Source organism: Monodelphis domestica, chromosome 3 (assembly GCF_027887165.1).
Source record: "Monodelphis domestica isolate mMonDom1 chromosome 3, mMonDom1.pri, whole genome shotgun sequence".
NCBI lineage: Eukaryota > Metazoa > Chordata > Mammalia > Didelphimorphia > Didelphidae > Monodelphis > Monodelphis domestica.
Window position 1 is genome coordinate 403,328,449 of NC_077229.1, and position 19,497 is coordinate 403,347,945.

Genomic DNA, 19,497 nt, shown 5'->3' on the forward strand with positions numbered 1-19,497 from the left:
GTTAAAATCTAAAACTAGATGGGATTACAATTTAATTTTCACAATCAAGGAAGAGCTAAATACCTTAATTGTTACAATCAGGAGAGAGCCAAATCCAATCTTCACACTGCTTAAATGACTTTTCTCATACTTCCTTCAGTGCCTGAGATACCCTTCTCTCTGATTGCTAAATCTCCACTACATCCTTTAAAGACCAATTCAAAAGCCTCCACTTCCTTGAAGCCTTTCTGAATCCCTTCCACCCTAGTCATTAATGCCTTTTCTACTCTTGCTTCCCCATAGCATTTGCATTTCCCTCATGTATTACAATTATTTGCTTGTCTATCATATTCCTGTTGCCTAAATATGGTGTGCCTCCCATGACCCCTCCTCCCCCTGCTCATAGCACAGTGTTGTACTTATTGGCTATTGTTGAATTGTTTAAAAGTATAAGCAGAATTTCAATCCCACTGTTTGCCTTTTTCAACTTGTTTTTGTGACAAGAGTTCAAGCTGTGGTTATTTCTGTCTCATATATTGTCAGGTTATAATAGTTCTTATGGCGTAAATAAGGCTTCTACAACCTGACACTCTTTTTGTGTAGCTATCTGAAAGTCTTCAGTGGGATGTGAACTGGTATTTTATTTTTATTTCTGCCTCCAAATCTTTGGTAAATGTTAGAGGAAAAGAGCTTAAAGAATAAAAGAAAAGGATGATAACTTTAAAACAAAATAAAATAAAACTGTGGTTTTCATCTTTTCCTCTTCTTTGGGTTACTTGCATATTCTAGTCATTGAGAGCTGACCCAAGTAACTTCAGAGGTCACAGGCTGGACTATGTTCTAAATTGTTGCACTAGCTTGAAATACTTAATTCCTTCCCATCACAAATTTGTTCTTCACACAGTTTTCCTTCTTTCATGTCCTCCATATCTTTTACTTCCCTTTTCTCTGCATAGTAATAGCTAAGTTTTATATAGTTTTAAGGTTTCTTTACTCCCACCTTTCCTCTCTCCCTCCCTCCTTCCCTCCCTCCCTTCCTTTCTGCATTTTCCTGAAGGCATTTATTTTAGTGTTTTTTTTTTCAGAAGCAGCTATTTATAACCTCCCTCATATACCTCAGACTCTGTTAATTTGATTATCAAATGTTTAGACTTAGGTGAATTTATTTAACAATAAATTTCATTTATATATTTATATATAATTTCCAATTTATAGGAATAAAGGCTATATCTGTGATTTTGTTGATTCAAAGAACTTGTCAGATTTTTTTCCACTGGCTGCCATATCACCCATGTTAGTGTTCTTCCCTCTTTCCAGTCTAGAATCATAATCCAATCAGTATTGTCATTGATCTTGGAAAGGGCATGTCAGTCTACTTTATTCTCACTCAGCTTGCCACCTTAATCTCTCCAAACCGAGGTATCTTTCCCTGGCCTGTATATCTGTTGATTCCCTCCTTAAATACAGTCTGCATTGCCTTTTGGATTTGTTTTCTTAGCCCTTGGCACATAACTTGGTAAATGTAGCTTAATAAATATATTTTCACTTATACCTAGGTGAAGAAATCTTCTCTTACAATGCAGATTGGTACCTTTTATGCAGTTTATATTCTTGGAGAGTTTACATATGACATTGAGAAGTTAAGTACCTTTTTCATCATTTTCCAGACTATAGGTCTAAATGGTAGATCTTGAAGCACCAGATCTTTGTGGCTCTAAAGCTGGCTCTATCCAGTAAGCTCTGCTTCCCTATTGATATTTAAAGAAAAATTCCCTTTACTTCCTGGAATGAGTTTCTAATGAATGCTGTATTGTTCATCTGAGTTAGATGCTAGTGTGTTTTGGTTGGGGTGTGCAAAACTTTGGTTGCATTTAACTGTGTTTATTATTTCATTTTCTTTCATTGGAGCACAATAAAGATAGATCTATCTGGGCTTTCAGTGTACCCCTAAAATCAGTGATGCAGGCATTTCACCCACAGTTTTAAAAACATGAATCATGCTGTCCAGATGAAGAGTTGAAATCTTATTATGCCTGGGGGTAGGTGGGGTATGGGTAGGGGAATGAAAGGGGAATTTGGAAATCTGGTGAATTAAGAAGGACATAAAAAATTGATAAAGATAGGACTGTCTGTTTTTATATTCTGCCACATAACATGGGTTTAAATGAATTTGCCTATAATTTGTCTTCAAATACTGACATTTAACTCTTAGGCTGTATAATTGAACTAGCTTTTTCGAGAGTAAAATTCATACCCTGTGTCCAGGCTAATATGTTCACCTTCTATAAACATTACTGCCTATGGTTACAGCTGGAATAAAAAATTCCTTTTATATACATCATAGCTGGCAGAGGCTCCTGAGACCACCACAAATCATTCCAGTCTTTTGGAGCTTGCTGACAAAATGCACAAAAATGTAAAACCAGGCTGGTCTAAGATGGATTGACTCTGAAAACCTATTAGCTTATTTAGACCACTGTTTATACCATTATTTTTTCTAAAATGCTGAGTAAAGTATTCCACAAGCTCTCCTTATTAATTTAGTCTCCAAGATTAGTAACCTGACCCCTTACCAAAACCAGCTTCTCTCCTACCAACCATTTCTGACTTTTTTTTAAAAAGGCTGATAATGGGAATAATGAAGCAGTCAGTTATTTATGCAGTCATGATTGGCAAAAGTGATTAGAACAAGAACCTGCCCAGAAGCAATGATTAGGTCATGAAAATGTTAAGGAATACTGAAACCAGGCACTATATTTGACATTTAAGAAATACTATTCCAGCCCTTAATCATGACAACTTGTTTTTAAGGTATTTATACAGAGTAATACCTTTGGACAATGAGTATTATACCAGCAGTATGCATAATTAAATATGGGGGGAGATTCAGAAATTATATTCTGTTTGGCAGGGGACAAGGGAAGAAATTACTACAATGACAGGTGAAGAACAGATTTCTCTCCTGGTCACAAATGCCTGCCTCCCACAGATTATGACCTTGGTGAACAGGTATATTTGCAGTTTCATTTATTGAACATCTTCCAAGTTTGAAGAGACCAGAGAGTTGTGTGTGTGGGCTATGGTATATATATATATATATATATATTTTTTTTTTTAGGTTGATAATTAAATTCAAAGGACTGAGTGGATGCATAGACAAGTGACTCTGTGCCCTGCAGTTTGAAAATGAAATGTTGACTTGACTGGCTTTTATAATTAAATCATAGGCTTTTTTTTTTGTTGTTCACGTTGTCTCAGTAAAATTTAAGCTCCTTAAGAACAGGGAAAATTTTTTAGGTTGTTTTTTATTTTAAATCTCTAGTGGTGAATGGTTCTGAGCACATGATACCTAAGATGATCAATAAATATTTGTTGAAGTTTAATATAATTTGTGACTTAGGAAGTAATTATAACTACTTTTATTCCTTCATTAACTCTACTTGTTTTTGTATATTTGATAATTAGGAAGAAAAGGCATCTTTGAATGAGATATCATTGCTCAAGTCATTGTCAATATTATTACTTTGTTTATTTTTTTGGATATGTTGATTTTTAATCTTAAGCTTTTTCACCTCCATACCTGTCTGTCTGAACTCTATTGGTTGGGGCTGTCTTCTGGAAGAGGCAGAATCATCTGGAGATGAGATTGGAAAGTTTCTTTTTTCCTTAACTTGCTATCTCACCCCTGCAGCAGCAATATAGAGAGTGCCAGGAGCTTCTGAAACTTTATCAGAAATACCTTTCTGAACAGCAGGAGAAACTCACTTTGTCCCTCTCAGAGCTTGGTACTGGTAAAGTGAAGGAGCAACAACAGGTAAGCCAGACCCTTTTGTCTTATTTTCTTGTTTATGATGGTGAGACCAGCAAGATGCTGAAATAAAAAGAACACCTTCATTTTTCATTACTTTGCAGTTTAGAAGTGCTACCCTAAGTCAGTTTAATTAGTGCTTCTACCTTCCATTTCCCCCACTTCCCTCTTTCTCCCCAACTCCTTCTCTCTTCTTTTTCACTTCTCTCTATCTCTTTTCTTTTGCCCCCCCCTTTTCTCTTTCTTCTTTATCTCCCATTCTTTCCCTCCCCTCTCCTTTTCCAGTGTCCAGAGGTCAGCATGAACACTTGATAAAATGGCTCTTCTCTCTTTGAGGTTATATTGTACAAAAGAAATACACATAGCTCTTGACTTTCTAGTAATCTGGTCTTAGATTTGTGATTTTGTCTGAGTAAAACTTGTAGTGGGAGAACTGCCTCCATTGATGCTGTATAGGTAACTTCTATAACTTGGGGTTTTTATGTAATTAGAAGTCAGAGAAAATTGCCTGGACCAAAGTGATTGGCCCATGGTTGCGCTCTCAGGGGCTTAGGTAGTTTGAACTCAGATCTTTCTGACTCCAAGCTATTATCCCTGAAGCACATTGTTCTCTCTCTGATATTTATATGAACATAAAGTATAAATATAAAAATGAACTAAAATGGAAACTGTTGGGTTTTTTAAATTATGAATTGATATTAATCAATACTTGAAAGTATATATGCTAGTTTTTAAGATTGATGTGCTGTGATAGGGATAATGAACTCTTCTTTTAATATGTCATAATAAAAACAAACTAATCCTTATCTTTTTTCTTAGAATTGATATCAATTCTAGGGCAGAAGAGCAGTAAAAGTTAAGCAATCGGGATTAAATGATTATTTGCACATGGTCACACAGCTAGGAAGTATCTGAGACTAGATTTGAACCCAGGGCCAGATTCTGTGCTATCTAGCTATCTAGCTATCTGGCTGTTCCAGACCACTTCTTTAACATGTTATATTTCCAGTGGGAAATGTGCTTCCCCAGACTTTTAAGGGGAGTATGTCACTACATTTTAGGGGTATGAAAGTTAAGTAATAGTAATTTATTTATGACATTTTGTTTCTACCTTGCTGCTTGAAAATTTGTATTACCATAAAGGGGAGGAAGGATGTCACAAATAAGCTTGTTTTTGCCATCTCTGAAAATACTCTGTGCTTGTCAGCTTTATAGAACAGGGCAATTATTTAGGCAAGGTAATTCTGGTCAGACTTCTTAGGCGTGTTGGAGAAGGATCTGCGAGGGAGTCCTAGTCTTGATTTTTTTCCCTACATCAGATGTGGTGTGAAGTGGAGATTTAGGGTCCATTCTGTCGGTTCCAGATGTGAGCCTTTCCTGTAACATTGTAAGATGTAGTGACAATAGGGAGTCACTAGGGGGCTCCAAAGACATCTATATAAGAGGATCTGACCCTTCCTCCCCCCCCCCCCCCCCCCCCCCCTGTGACTGGAGAGCTGGAAGCCACCCTTGGGTTAGAGTGGTTTCTGTTTAGGCTAGTCATTTCTTGGTAAGTTTTATTAGAGACTGATTTATAGTTATTAAAATTGCCCCCAAATGAGCTCTTAGACCCTTCTACTCTCTGCTTCTTGTCTCCACTTCCCCACAATCTACAAATGAGGAGTGGGAGGAGAGAGGGGCACAGAGGGAGAGCAGATGATCAGCAACTCCAGCAGAAGTATGACAGTGTTGCCTTTTTTGTGTTCCGGCAACAACCGGAGCCATGTGTATGAAAAAGATATACTTCATAAAGGGGAATACTTTTTAGTTTAAGAAACCATGATTTCAGTGGTGAAGGTATTCCTTTCCGTTCTGGCAATATTGCATCTTTTTAGTTGTTAGTAGTTTTTGTGAGTGACTGCTGGGGAAAAGTGCATTATCCTCTGACTAGTTGGTTAGCCTTCTGAACTCATGTATTCTAATCCTTATATAGCAGTAGGAACTGTTGGTGCCTCTGTTTCTTTGGCCTAGCCTTCATGTGTCCAGAGAGTCCTCAGAAGCATTGGTGTAGCACTTTAGAGGAGTCTTACACTCTCTGGGTTGTCACTTTGAGTGTTTAAGACAAAGAGTCCTATCCTTAGAAAGTTTTTGGTGTATTCAGTCTCAATCCTAGCTTCTGTGGAAATGGAGTTGACAATTAAAGAATGCTTATAGGCCTTGTCATTGAGAGACAACTGACCCACTTGCCTCCTAGAAGCAGGCAGAAGCAACTGTTTCCTTTAAGGGCTAGGTCAAAAGATTCTCCAGATCAATTCCAGCTTAGAGCACAACTGTATTATCAGTGTTTCACTTTTGTTGAAAAGCCTCTCTGAACTGTGGTGAGGAGGGCTTCTTTTCCTTCTCAGTGGAAAGAGGTGAATTGGACACATTCTCATTGCTGGCACTGAGGTCATTCTGGGGATTCTGAGCCTGGATTATGAGCTTCTTTTCCAAGAAAGCTATTTTTGGGGAAAGCATGAAGAATGATAAAGACATGGCTTTTGCTGGCCTTTGTTTCCAAAAGGTGATAGCTGCACTCTATCTTTTGTCTCTAAATAAAAAAACACTGATTTTGAACTGGTAGGCCAGAGGCTTTAGTTGAGGGTGGACAAGTGGAGAGTTTTAAGCTTTTGGCTTTCCCAATGAATAGCCATGGATCAGATAAATGTAAAATTTCATTGATTTCCTAAGCAAAGCATTTACCCTTTGGAAAAAAAAAAAGAATTTCAAGATTTTGAGGTGGAGATGGCAGCTGTTTATTGTTCATGAGGCATTCATTTGATGCTGAAAGACTTGTTCATTTTTTCTTCCTAAAGTTGGTTGCCATCTGGCTCAGATTAGGTTATATAGGTTGTTTCATATTCACATTCACCCACAATTCACCAGCAGTGTTCCGACTTAAGATTTTGCTTCTGTGTAGAGTATATGTCATATTTGTTTCTATTTCTTTCATTTTCAGCAAAAGAAAAAAAACCCTCTTCCTAAGAGAGTTTTTATCTTTTATTTTCCTCAAACCTTTTGTCATTTTTTATCTTTTTTTTCTGAATCTCACTTATAACCCCCAACTTCCCTCTGATAACCTCAACCTCTCTCCCCCACAGCCTGCACCCCACATTATACCTTGGTAAATAAAATTTAGATTTCTTCTACCATTTGTGAAGATTGGATTTAGCTCTCTCCTGATTGTAACAATGAAGATACTTAGCTCTTTCTTTATTGTGAAGCTAGAATTGTAATCTCCTAATTATAACAATGAAGGTACTTAGCTTTTCCTTTATAGTGAAGCCAGAATCTATTTTTAGATTTTAACTACAAAAAGGTGTTAAGTAAATAAAAAAGGTGAATTAACCACAAAAAGGTGTTAAGTAACCCCAAAAGATAATCTAACCAGAGAAGGTGAGAACTAAAGAGTGGGTAGTCCTGGAGAAAATCTAACCAAAGAAGGTTAGAACTAAAGAGTGGCAAGTCCTGGAGAAAAGCATCTGCTGTGATTGGTAGACATGAAATTTAGGGGAGGTGATACAAGAGAAAAAGATCTTTAAAAGAGGACCAAAAGGCAGAAGGAGATAATTTGGACATTTGGATCATTCGTATTCGGATCATGCATTTGTACTCAGACATTCGGACAGTCTTTCAGAGATTTGGGCACTGACTAGGAGGAGTGGCTGGAAGACAGACCCTTGAGGAGCGACCAGAAGGCAGACACCCAGACTTCTTTTAGACTGTTACTGTTGGTGAGTGAAAAGCTGACTTAGTGACCCCGCATTTCTGGAGGTGTGAAGCCTCCAGGTAAGGCCCATCTTCTTGAGATGCTCTCCCCCTGGCTGGGGCTTAGAGATTCTAACTGGTATCAGAAGAAGCCAGAGTTTTTTTTTCTCTCTTTCTCATTCCTTAATATCTTCCTTCTATTGTAAATATACTACTCTAAATTCCATTTACTTTAATAATTCATTTTGGAATTTAGAAATTAAATCCCTGGTGACCACATATATACATATTCAAAGTCCAACCACAAACAAATTTAACACATTCCTTTACTAGCTGGCCTTTGTCCACAAAACACAATATATCCTTCATTTAGCTAAGCTCATAGTAATTTTGTGGAGTCCCATGCCCCATGTGCCACAAACTTTGCACCTCAGTCTTTGGACTTCAAAGCCACATGAAGGTACATCAATAGATGATAATGCACAAAGACAATTGTCATTCTCAGTCACCAAGAGACAACCACTACTAATTTTGTGATGAATGCACTACAGATACTGCTATCTTCATTTTATAGATAAAGAAACTGATGTTCAGAAAAGTTAAGGGAATTGCTCATGGTCACATAGTTGGAAAGTGTCCAAAGTGGCATTTGGGCTGAGCTCTTTAGTCTAATACTCTCTTCAGTACTAAAAGAAGCCATTCTTCTTTTGTTAACTAGGTGAATGAATTGTTTCTCATGAATGTTTTTGGGAGGAGGAACTAGGTGTCTCACTGGATAGAGTACTGGACCAAGAGTCAGGAAGACCTGAATTCAAATTTGGCCTCACTTACTACCTCTGTGACCCAGGGCAAAATCAACTTGACCTTTCCTTGCCTTAATTTACAAGAGAAGGAAATGGCAAACTAGGCAAATATCTTTGCCATGAAAATCCTAAGGACAGTATGGTTAACTGGGCCACAAAAAGTCAGACAGACTGAACATCATTGTTTTTTGCATCTTAAAATCTTGAGTGCTTTTATCATATAACTCAAGTAATTTAAAACTTTATTCTCTCACTGACAAAGCTACCTTCCTTTTAAAAATTTGTGGCATTCTATCAATAATTTGTTTCAATTATTGTTCAGTTGTTTCAATAATGTCCAACTCTTCATTACCCCATTTGAGATTTTTTGGCAAAGATACTGTGGCAGTTTGCCTTTTCCTTATCCAGGTCATTTTACACATGTATAAATGGGGACAAACAGGATTAAGTGACTTGTGCAGGGTTACCCAGCTAAGAAGCATCTGAGGTCAGATTTGAACTCAGGAAAGATGAATCTTCTTTACTTCAGGTCCAATACTCTGTGCACTGTGGCCCCATCTAGCTGCTCTTTCAGCACTTTGTACACTGAGGAAAAGGTAGGTCAGCAGTCTAGATGGCACTTCCCCCTCAAGGTTAGGTCCTTACCATTCTTTTGCCACTCAAACTGCAATCTGTACTTCAAGTTGTTATAAAATTTAATAGATTACTTTTGTTTGTTTATGTTGGAAGATGAACTAAAGGAATCCCCAGGACACGATTGCATTTTCCCCCTATGTTTTTGTCCTCTGTGAGGAAAAGCAGGTTATGGACTGTGGTAGTGGATACTGCTGCTTCATCAGCACTCTCCAAATCTAAAGATGGACTTTAGGATGACGGCCGTCTATCTGTTTATGGAGCTCTTCCACTTTCTTATCTGATCACCTGCTACACATTTTTCTTAAAAATTTCAACAGAAGTTGTTTGTGCTGTGGTTTCTCCCCCCCACCCCCTTTGCTTAGGAATAACATCTTAATTCCTGGGTCATTTTAATCCTCTCAGTATCAGAAGCATCATTTTCTACTATTATTTGGTACTTAAAGTCACATGCAATATTGAGTCTCAGGGCCACCTCCTATTCCTTTACTGTTTCCATGGATACTTTCAGCTGGTATATACTTTCAAGCAGCATACAGAAATGTGGTTGTGAAGCTTCTTGTTCTTGTTTTGATTTGAAGGCATTTAACACTGAGCTGCTTGGCTGGTATAGGTAGAAGACTGCACTAGATCAATTCCCTCACCCCACAAAAGTGTACTGAGCACCAGTAAAAAATATAAACTCTTTACCATTGACCATTCAACCATCTGCAGCTTTAGTGTAGTCTTTCATTAACATGGTTGCTGAGAACCTTCATCTGAGAAGAAAAAGCAAACTGACTGTAGGGGCCCACAATACAGAAATTAGTAGTCATTTAAAAAAAGTTTTTATGACCTTTGGTACTCTAAGTTTTGTAACTAATAAAAATTAGCTGCAGAAAGCTTCTAGTTCATGCAGTGATTGAGAAACCCTAAAATAGGTGATCCCTAAGTCCCTTTCAATTAAAAGATTCTCCTAGGTCTATAGAGGCAGATTTTGTGTAATAAGTCAAAGATTATCACTGACAGTACAGAACTTTTAAAAAAATCACTTAATTCTGCAGTCTTAGGCGTTACCTAATTGTTGACACAGGTGGCACATCATATTATCTAGTCTTTATCTCCATTCTGTTTAGGGGAATCATCTCTACTTCTAGTTCCCTCATTTGCAGCATGCTGCTGACCTCACTTCCTACTTTAATGAGAATGTTATGGTCATCTAATATGAATTCCTTCAGTTCTCTTCTATCAAAACTCTTTTATGTTTACCTTTTCTTTGTTTGTGGGTTTGTAAATTGCTAGAGCTGAAAAGCACTTTAAAAATTAACCCATCGCTTTTATTTTTTCATATAGGGAAACGTAACCTCAGAAAATTGTTTGAGATCACAGAGCCAACTGAGGTATAACTAGGACTGGACCCAGGTTTCCTGTCCTAACTTTTTAACAAAATAATATGACACACAATCATTCATTGCCTATTGTGTGCCTTTGGAGCTGTGCCTTAACACTGTGGATACAAAACTAAAATAATACATAGACCCTGCCACCAAGGGGTTTATAGTCTAATTGGAGACAAGGTTGGGGTAGGAATAAGGAAGTGTGAACATTAATTCAGATAACTATGGTATAAGAATGCATATGATATGTGCAAAAGGAGAAATGAAAACAATGTTTTGTTAGAAATCTGAAGTCATTTGGTCAGAAAGCATTTTACTAAGTGCATAACTATGTGCCCAGCATTGTGCTAGAAAAGAAAACCAATCTTTCCTCTCACATAGTAAGTAGAGTACTAAATAAATGCTTGGGGACTGACTGATAACTTAGTATATTTTAATGTTCATTATTATGGCTACCTATGCTTCTACCTAACTAAATACTTATGCATATACCTAGCCAGTAAGCTCTTTCTTAATGAACAAATCTAATGCCCGTTTCTCATTTCCCATATTTTCTTGACCAATCTTCTACTTTTGAAGGTTGTTGACTACTTTGTCCTGAATATTCTCTCTGTATTTTCACGACCCTGTTCTCTTTTGGCTATCCTCCCACCTGTTTGACAATTACTTTTTTTTTTTCCTGGAACTGTACCTTCCATCTTAGCATCAATACTGTGTATTGATTTTAAAGCAGAAGAATGGAAAGGGCTGGACAATGCAGAATAAGTGACTTTCCCAGGGTCACACAGCAAGGAAGTATCTGAGGCCAGATTTGAACCCAAGGACCTCCTGTCTCAGTACCTGATTCTCTATTCACTGAGCTACCTAGCTTCCCCCTTACCATTAGTTCTTAGTCTCCTTTGCTAGTCATTATCTACAGTAACTCTAGGTATCACTTAGAACTCTAACTTGAGCCTCATTCTCTTTTTTCTATATACTCTCACTTGGTAATCTTATCAGCTTCCAGATGATGTGCAGATGATTCCCAAATTTATACATCTTAGCCCTAGTCCTAAAGTCTAGTGTCATGTTCAAACTATATAATTAAATAAGTATATCAATCTTAAAATATACAAAACTGAACTCATTTTTCTTTTTTTCTCCCCAAACCACCCTCTTCTAAACTTTCCTCCTACTATTTAGAGCACCATAATCTTTCCAATCACCCAAGTTCAGAACCTCAGTGTCATCCTTAACTTCTGACTTGACATTCAAATGTCATTTCTGTCTCTACAATGTGCCTTGTACACATTCCCTTGTTTCCACTCTCACGACCACATGGGGTCATTTAGTTCTTCATTACTTCTCATCTGGACTGTTACAGTGCATCTTAATTGATGTGTCTATTGCAGGTCTTTCTCTCTTCCAATCTCATCTCCATGCATCTCCATCAACAGCCATTTTTTCTAAAGCACATCTGACCCTATCACTGCTCTACTTAACAAAATTCAATGATTCTTTATCATTTCTAGACCAAACTCTTATTCCTTTCTTTGATATGTAAGGTTCTTTACAACCTGGTACTTTGTCTCCCTTTGTATTTTTCTCTACTTTGCACTCTGGGAGGGAGGAAAAGGAGGGGAAGGAACAAACACTTATTGGCACTTTTGTGCCAGGTGTTTTACAAATATTATCTTATTTGATCTTCCCTATAATTCCCTATGATGAGGTAAGCGCTATTGCTTTCATTTTACATTTGAGAAAATTGGGGTAGATAGTAAGTTAAGTGACTTGCCCAGGGTCATATCACTAGGAAGTAGTTGAAACTGGTTTCCTGTGTAACCCAGTCATACTGTCATGGTTGTTGTTCTTCCCATAAGATACTCCATCTCTCATCTCTGTCATTTTGAACTGCCAGAACTCTCCCTTCTCACCTTCAGAGAATCCCTGGTTTCCTTCAAAAATCAGCTCAAGTAACAATTATTGCAGGAGACCTTTCCTGTCTTCCCCAAATGCTAGTGCCTTTCCCTCTAAGTTATTTCTAGATATGTACAGATTTTCTCCTCCATTAGAATATAGACTCTTTGAAGGCATGGACTATTTGATGATTGACTTTAAGTCCCCAGAATTTAACATATTGTCTACCACTTAAGAAATTTTTGTTGGCTGATTGACTTATATTCCCTGCTAGAATTCAGGGCATGGTTTAATTCTTAATAATTTTACTACTCCTTCATAACTAGCCTAATGATTTGTATATGTAGTCACTTAATAATGCTTGTTGAATTTAATGAGGTTATTATGTCTTTCAGGATCTGAATTGTACTTTTAGTGTATCACCAAACTCTATGCTATATTCCAGGAAGGGCTGATATGGAATTGTCAGAAAGCCTTTATGGTTGCAAAGGAATGTTGCAATCATCTTCTTAGATAATTTCTTCAAACCATTCATGAAGCCTATGGGTCAGAAAATGTTAGCAGGTTATCAGTAAAAATGTGGGTATGTGTGGATGTCCACTGATAAATAGAAATAAGTAAGACATTGTGTATATATGTATACATATATATAAGTATGTATATATATGTGTATATAAATATACAAAATATTAAAATATGTATATGTATACATACATGTATCTTTTTTGTCAAATTATACCTTCTCTTATGGGGAAGGCTTGGGAGGGATTTACTTGGCATTTTAATGTAATAATCAAGCAAATAAATTTAAACTTAAAAATAGCAATTAAGGTGCTATGATGCAACCTTACAGTCCTGCAGTGATGAGTACTGTCTCAGAGTCTTATTAAATAGGGCCAGTGAAAAGAATGTATAGGAATGACAATTTAGAAAAGGATCTCATTGTACTTCTAATACAACTCCCTCCCTAGATGGGAAAACTGAGGTCCAGTGACTTATCCAAGGTCACATAGGAACTAAGTATTGGAACCTAGGTCTTCTAACTCTGACAGCAGATTTCCCAAGTGCTTGGTATGGCAATATCTATCAAAGAAGGAAGAAGAAAGTGAGGACACTGGTAAGAAATACTTCAAGTGGTATGTATGGCATAACTATCCACTTCTGGGAAATTATTTGACCACTTGTTCCCTTGTGTGTGTGCCTCTGTATGAGTGAACTGTGTGTGTGTGCTTTTCCCACTGTTGCTATGTGTATTTGTGGGATCTTAGGCCCCAGGTTTATGGGGAGATGTTTTGTTGCTGCTGTTATTATTATGCTACTTCATGAAATGCTTTTGCTTTGAGCTTTTAAAAAAGGCCTACCATAGTAGGAGATGACATTCCTGTTTTTGCTCTGAAGAAAGTTAGGAATTCTGAGAGGTAAGAAAGAACTATATTCCAGATGTGAGGGACAGTATGAAAAATCAGAGAGGGGATAGAATGCCATGTATGGGTTTGGCTAAAACATCATAGTATTTTTAAGCACGAGAAGCACTATCACCTCTGAATAGAAAAGATTGTTAGGCGTCTTCTATAGTTAATCTCTAGTAATGGCTGTTGATTTTTGTTGGATTCAGGTGACTACCAGAATGAAAGAGTCCTCTTAGTGATTCTTAGAGCTCTGCTTTATGGAGCCTCTTCAGGAACAATAGATGTTCCTATTGGCAACATCATAGGCAATATCTGGAGCTACTTGGTCCAGTGTTCTGGCTGATTTTAATATACTAGGCTATGAAAGATACAGTGTTACAGTGGGAGCAGTCAAAGAAAGAGAAACAGAGGTACTACTACCAATATGTGCCAATGTGCTAAGGGTGAGGCCATCTGGTACATCCAAAGGGACTCTGAAGACAGTAAACACATGGGCACCAAATGAACTCTTTAAAGGGACTTAATTTGGATTTAGGCCTTCTTTGTAACAGATTCACACGTAAGATAGTTCTAGGGTCTAACCTTCATTTTTGTCCCTTAGCCTGCCAAAATAGCCTTACAGTGAGACTGGAATGGTCAAATATGGGTAATCTGCATGTGGTTACCTGGCATGAATTTTTAATCTTGGGTTCTTTTTCCTTATATTCTACTGCCTAATCAGTGTGAGCTCCAGGGAAGGCAAAGTCATTTTAATTTTTTAACCTCAGCCAAACAATTAGGAAAGTAAGTCTGCTATAAAAAAAAAATATTATTGCATATAGCCCACAGTCCAGAAAATGGAGGTTTGTCATGCCTGCTCTTCTCTAGTATCTACTGTATACTACTCCTTGTCTCATAAGTAACAAAACTCATAATCAAACTGGAATTATAGCTGTGATCAAGTTCAACTCAATAATCCTTTTTTAAACAGAGAAACTTTTAAAAGAGGAAAGATAAAATGATATCTTAGGAAGAAGGTAACATTTTCAAAAAGGCTTTACTTTGTCAAAATGGAATAGAATTGCCTGAACTTTAAATGAAGACTTCATTATAAGCCACAAGTGTGGCTTATGAACATCCCACAGGGAACACATCAGGTTTGGTGCAGCATGCAGACCAAGGATGGCAACTTGCACATTATGCAGGCCTGGAAAAGGCAAGCTGTGTTAATTGTAGAACACCACAGCTCAAAGGGTTGTGTTATATGAAAAGGACACTACTGACATGGCATGCTCACAAATGCTATTTTGCATTTAAAATAAAATGCTGTGTTATTATTGACTTTGATGGAAAATAGTAGTGTGTAAGCCTGTAATAAACCTATGATTGAAGACTGTCAGAGACTACTGATATCTGAATAAGTTTCACTGCACAACCCTATATACACCTGTTTTATAATATCAGTATTGATGTCATGTAAATACTCCATGCCTATTTCTAGGAGATTGAATTTCTCCTTATTGGTTTAGCATCCTTTAAGGAACTCTTAATTTTTAGTCACCTGTGCCTAATTACTGATCTATTTCATTGATGGAGTATACTCCAGTGAAATACTGAACAAAAGACAAAATAAATATTAATACTTTTACTGCCCCTATAAAACATGCATTAAAGTCTAAAGACTAAAGACAATTCAGAAAAGTGAATAATTTTATTATGTATATAAGTTCTGGACAGTCTTAATGACACCTTTATGATAATGGTTGTCTATGTCAGGATGTTTCCATTTAGGTCTAGGGATGTGTAGATAAGGGAATAGCAGATAACCTAGCCCCAAACCTACCAGCCCTATTTCTATATGTTTCATGATAAACCTGAAGGTTAACCACTGGGTGAGATAAGTTATGCCCCCCCCCCCCCGCCCCCGTCTCCCTTTCCTTTTTTTCCTTCTTTGCTCCTTTGTCTCCTCAACTAGTTACAATGCTCAGAGATTCCAAATGGGAATGGATATAATAGCTAATGCTTTATCTTCCGACCACTTAAAATGCTTTAAATTCAAAGCAAACTTAAGAATGGGAAAAATTTAGTGATGTCATAGCATCCAAGGGGAGGGGAGGTTTTCTAAACATAAGGGAGTGTCAGGAACCTTCAACTCTGGACTGATGCTTTCTTTGTGAATATACCCCCTAGATCTGGGACATTATACTGATAGGCCTGGCAATGGACTTGAAGCCAGAAATCCTCACAAGATGAACAGAACACATGCATGGAAATGATCAGTAGCTTTTTTCAGAACTTATATACTTATAACTTGCTATGAGACTAAAGGCCAGCTGACAGTACCCAAAGTTTAATTTTAATAAATTTAGCTTCAGATATATACATGTATGTAGGCTTTCATTTTTCTGCTGTGGATACTGATTCACCACTTAAGGGTTAAATTTAATGGTTGGACTTAAATTATATAAAATAACGTGATCACCAAAATTATTATATCTCAAATCAAGTTTGTTTACCAAAATAGTGGTAAAACAATAAAGTTGAGAAATGTGAAAGAGATTAGAGAAAATACCTATACTAGTCCTCAGCCAGGAGGACTGTAGTGAGTAATCATGTGGCCTCCTCCAAGAAGGACACTAGTCTCTTAGGAAACTAGGAAGGGAATCAAATCAGCCTTTTCACTCACCCAACAAAGTAGTCTAAGAGTCAGAGTCTAAGTTGAAGTCATGATCCATGCAGCAGTCTCCAATGAAGTTTCCTCGAAGACTATCTCCAGGAGACACTCTCCAGAAGACTTCATTATACTGCCTCAGCCCAAGGATTTCGTGTCTTTTATGGTGGTTTTCTGTCCCTGCCCCTTTTCACAGGGGCTAATCACAGTTTCCAAATTGTCCAGCACTGCCCGGGGCAATGTCTGTGGGATTGATTTCTCACCTCCAAAGGTGTTAACTCTCTTCCTAGGATTCATACATTTCTGAGTGTGTGAACTCTTAAAAGAATTCATAAGTTTCTGGCTGTTTGAGTTAGAAAAAAGGGTAGAACTCTCTAAGTATGAGAGCTCCCCTACCTAGTTCTTTCAATCAAAAGGTAGACAAAAGGAGAGCCAATCCTATCTTCAAAATCTAGTGAGGTACTTAGGTTTGTGTTAACCAAAGTTTTAACTCCAACTAGGCAAAGAGAATAAAGGATTCCCTTTTCACAAGTGTAAACTCAGAATAGGCGAAAAGAACCAAGAATTTCCTTTCACACCACCAAATAAAATCACCTGTTTAGAGGAAAATATATAGGGCCTGATCATCTCTTTCATTCTATTAGCTCCTGAACCCCCAAATACATACACATGCTTTGCCAAACGTATGGATAAATGAATTTTCTGGTGATCAGTCTACAAAGCTGTATTACCACAACCCTGCATTTATGTAACATTTTCTACTCACAGAATGAATATCCATAGTTTCTTTTCTGGTTGAAAACTTTCACTTGATAGTTCAGTCAATTTACAAATAGTAGAGCCAGCCTTATTGACAAATATTAACTTCACTAAAATATTTAGTAATAAAGTTTACACATATCAATATTAGAGATGATTAGAGTATAATGGCTAATATATGGCATATGAGTTTAGGTTTTTCATCCCTTCTTTAGTAATCACAGTAACCCTATAAATTGTCCAATAATAGTTTTTAGCAGCCTCAGAAAGCTGTTTATTCTGTTCATCTCTTTCAAGGGAACTTTCATCTCCCAACACTAAACTATCTTATATAAGGTATATAAAGGTGTACACTCTGTGTAAGTAAAGCATGTCTAGTCTTATGTGATTCGTCTCAGGCAAACATAAAGCCATATAAAGAAGAAAAAAGTCTTGATCTGAAACCAAATAATGTAGCTAATTCTGGGCTTGTCCTTGATATACAAAATTAAATACCAATGATGGTGCATTTAATGCTTTCTTTTTTTAAAAAAAACCCTTATTTTCTGTATTAGAATCAATTCTAAGTATTGTTTCCAAGGCAGAAGAGCAGTAAAGATGAAGTAATTGGGGTTAAGTGGCTTATCCAGACTCGCAACATAAAAGTATCTGAGGGCATACCTGAACCGAGGATTTTCCCTCTCTAGGTCTGGCTCTATATCCACTGACCTGCCTAGCTGCTTCTGATTCTGGGGAGAAAGGAAAAAGCTCTTTATAACTCTATTATTAAACCAAGTCCTGCTCTCTCTCTCTCTACTATCACTTTTATCATACCAAATCATTAAGAAGAGGAACAAGGGATTAAAGGACAGAAATGTCAAGAGCCTCCCCCTACCCTTGGAATGAAGGTCTGGCCTTATCAATGTATCAGGTCTTATTGCTGGGCCATTTGAAAGGTCACCTTTAGGCTAAGCACTGTATCTTCCCAGAAAATGTGCTATCTCTTTAACAATGTTTTCCAAATTCTGTCCAACTTTTTCCAAACTTTTCTTTCCTAAGTTGTTTCTCCTTAATTAAATCACATTTCAAATTATCTTTCACTTTTAGTATGCTGATTTTTATGGTCTTCATTAATCACTACTGACCCTTAAGTCATTTCTTGATTCATCCATTAAGACTTTTTCTTTTTTACAAACCTTATAAGAGCTTCTTCTGGCTTGAATGGGTTGGAAGTGTGGTTGATTATGTCTGATTATTTAATCTCATTACTTGTAATAATATTATTTATTTTGTATATAAGTCATATATACCGGTCCATATTCAATTATAAACATTTATTCAGAACCAAGTTTAACCTACTAAGTCTTTGTTGTTTTTTAGTTATTTCAGTCATGTCTGACTCTTCATGACCCTATTTCAGAGTTCTCTTGGCAAAGATCCTGGGATGGTTTTCCGTTTCCTTCTCAGCTCATTTTATAGATGAGGAAGCTGAGGCAAGCAGGTTAACTGACTTGCCTAGGGTCACACAGCCTAAGGTCATCCTGAGGCTGGATTTGATTGCAGGAAGATGAGATGAGTTTTCCTGATTCCAAGCCTATCTACTCTACCACTTAGCTGCTCCCTAAAAGCTCTCTGAGACTCCTAGTGTTGCCAATACCAGTGAATTCACAGGTCCAGTTATTAACTCCATAGATAATGTACTTGGCAAGATAAAAATGTAAATAAAATATACTCCTGGTATTCTTGTAGAACATGACTTAGGTTGAAAAAGTATATATACTAACTACCATAAAGTATAGAATAACTAATAATTAAGTCCACAAAATAGTACAAAGTGCTTGGAAAGTTGAGCAGAAACAAGGAATACTTCAAAAGAGAAGATACATTTAATTTAGGCTGTAAATTATGAATAAAATGTTAATAGATAGAAGTGAAAGGCACTCTGGCCATGGAGAGGCATTTGAGCAAAGCTAGTGAGCCAGGAAAGAGTGAGGTCTTATTAGGGGACTAGTTAAGTTAGAGAGACTTGCAGTAGAGGGAGATAAGATAAAGCTGGAAAGGGAGGTTAGCTAGCTCCCTCTTTGTGAAGATTGAATGGTATGCTAATAACATTAAACTTAATGCTGAAAACAGTAGAAAATCATAGAAGATATGGAGTAGGGGAGTGGCCTGATCAGATATATATGTATAAAAAAGATTAATCTGTACTTGTTTCTGTAGTATTGAATATAGCCCTTCTTTAGAGCCTTCATAATCTGACTTGCTAGGAAGTTGTGGACCAACAGGAAGAAGCAAGACAAAATCTTATGAAATTTTAAGCCCCAGTAATTGTGGAATTGACAGCAACAGCTATAACAATATCATTGCATCTGTGATTGAACTGTGGCCCTGATTTTTATCCGTGTTGAACTAATGTTGCCACTTCTGTCATTCCTTTACATTTATTTTGGCCACATTTTTCTGTCCATCATGATTTTCC

The 19,497-nt window shown here is 37.0% G+C and overlaps 1 protein-coding gene across 11 annotated transcripts in view; it reads left to right on the forward strand.

Moving 5' to 3' along the window:
* The window catches only part of KIAA1328 (KIAA1328 ortholog), a 577,332-nt gene that overhangs the window by 218,720 nt on the left and 339,115 nt on the right, over positions 1-19,497 (forward strand). For all 11 annotated transcript variants that reach the window (XR_008917189.1, XM_056820799.1, XM_007486737.3 and 8 more), the window contains one exon: positions 3,663-3,793. Coding sequence is in view for 10 of the 11 variants with exons in the window: in XM_056820799.1 (XP_056676777.1) it covers positions 3,663-3,793 (131 nt within the window). In the remaining variant the exon portion in view is untranslated. The remainder of the gene's footprint in view (positions 1-3,662; positions 3,794-19,497) is intronic.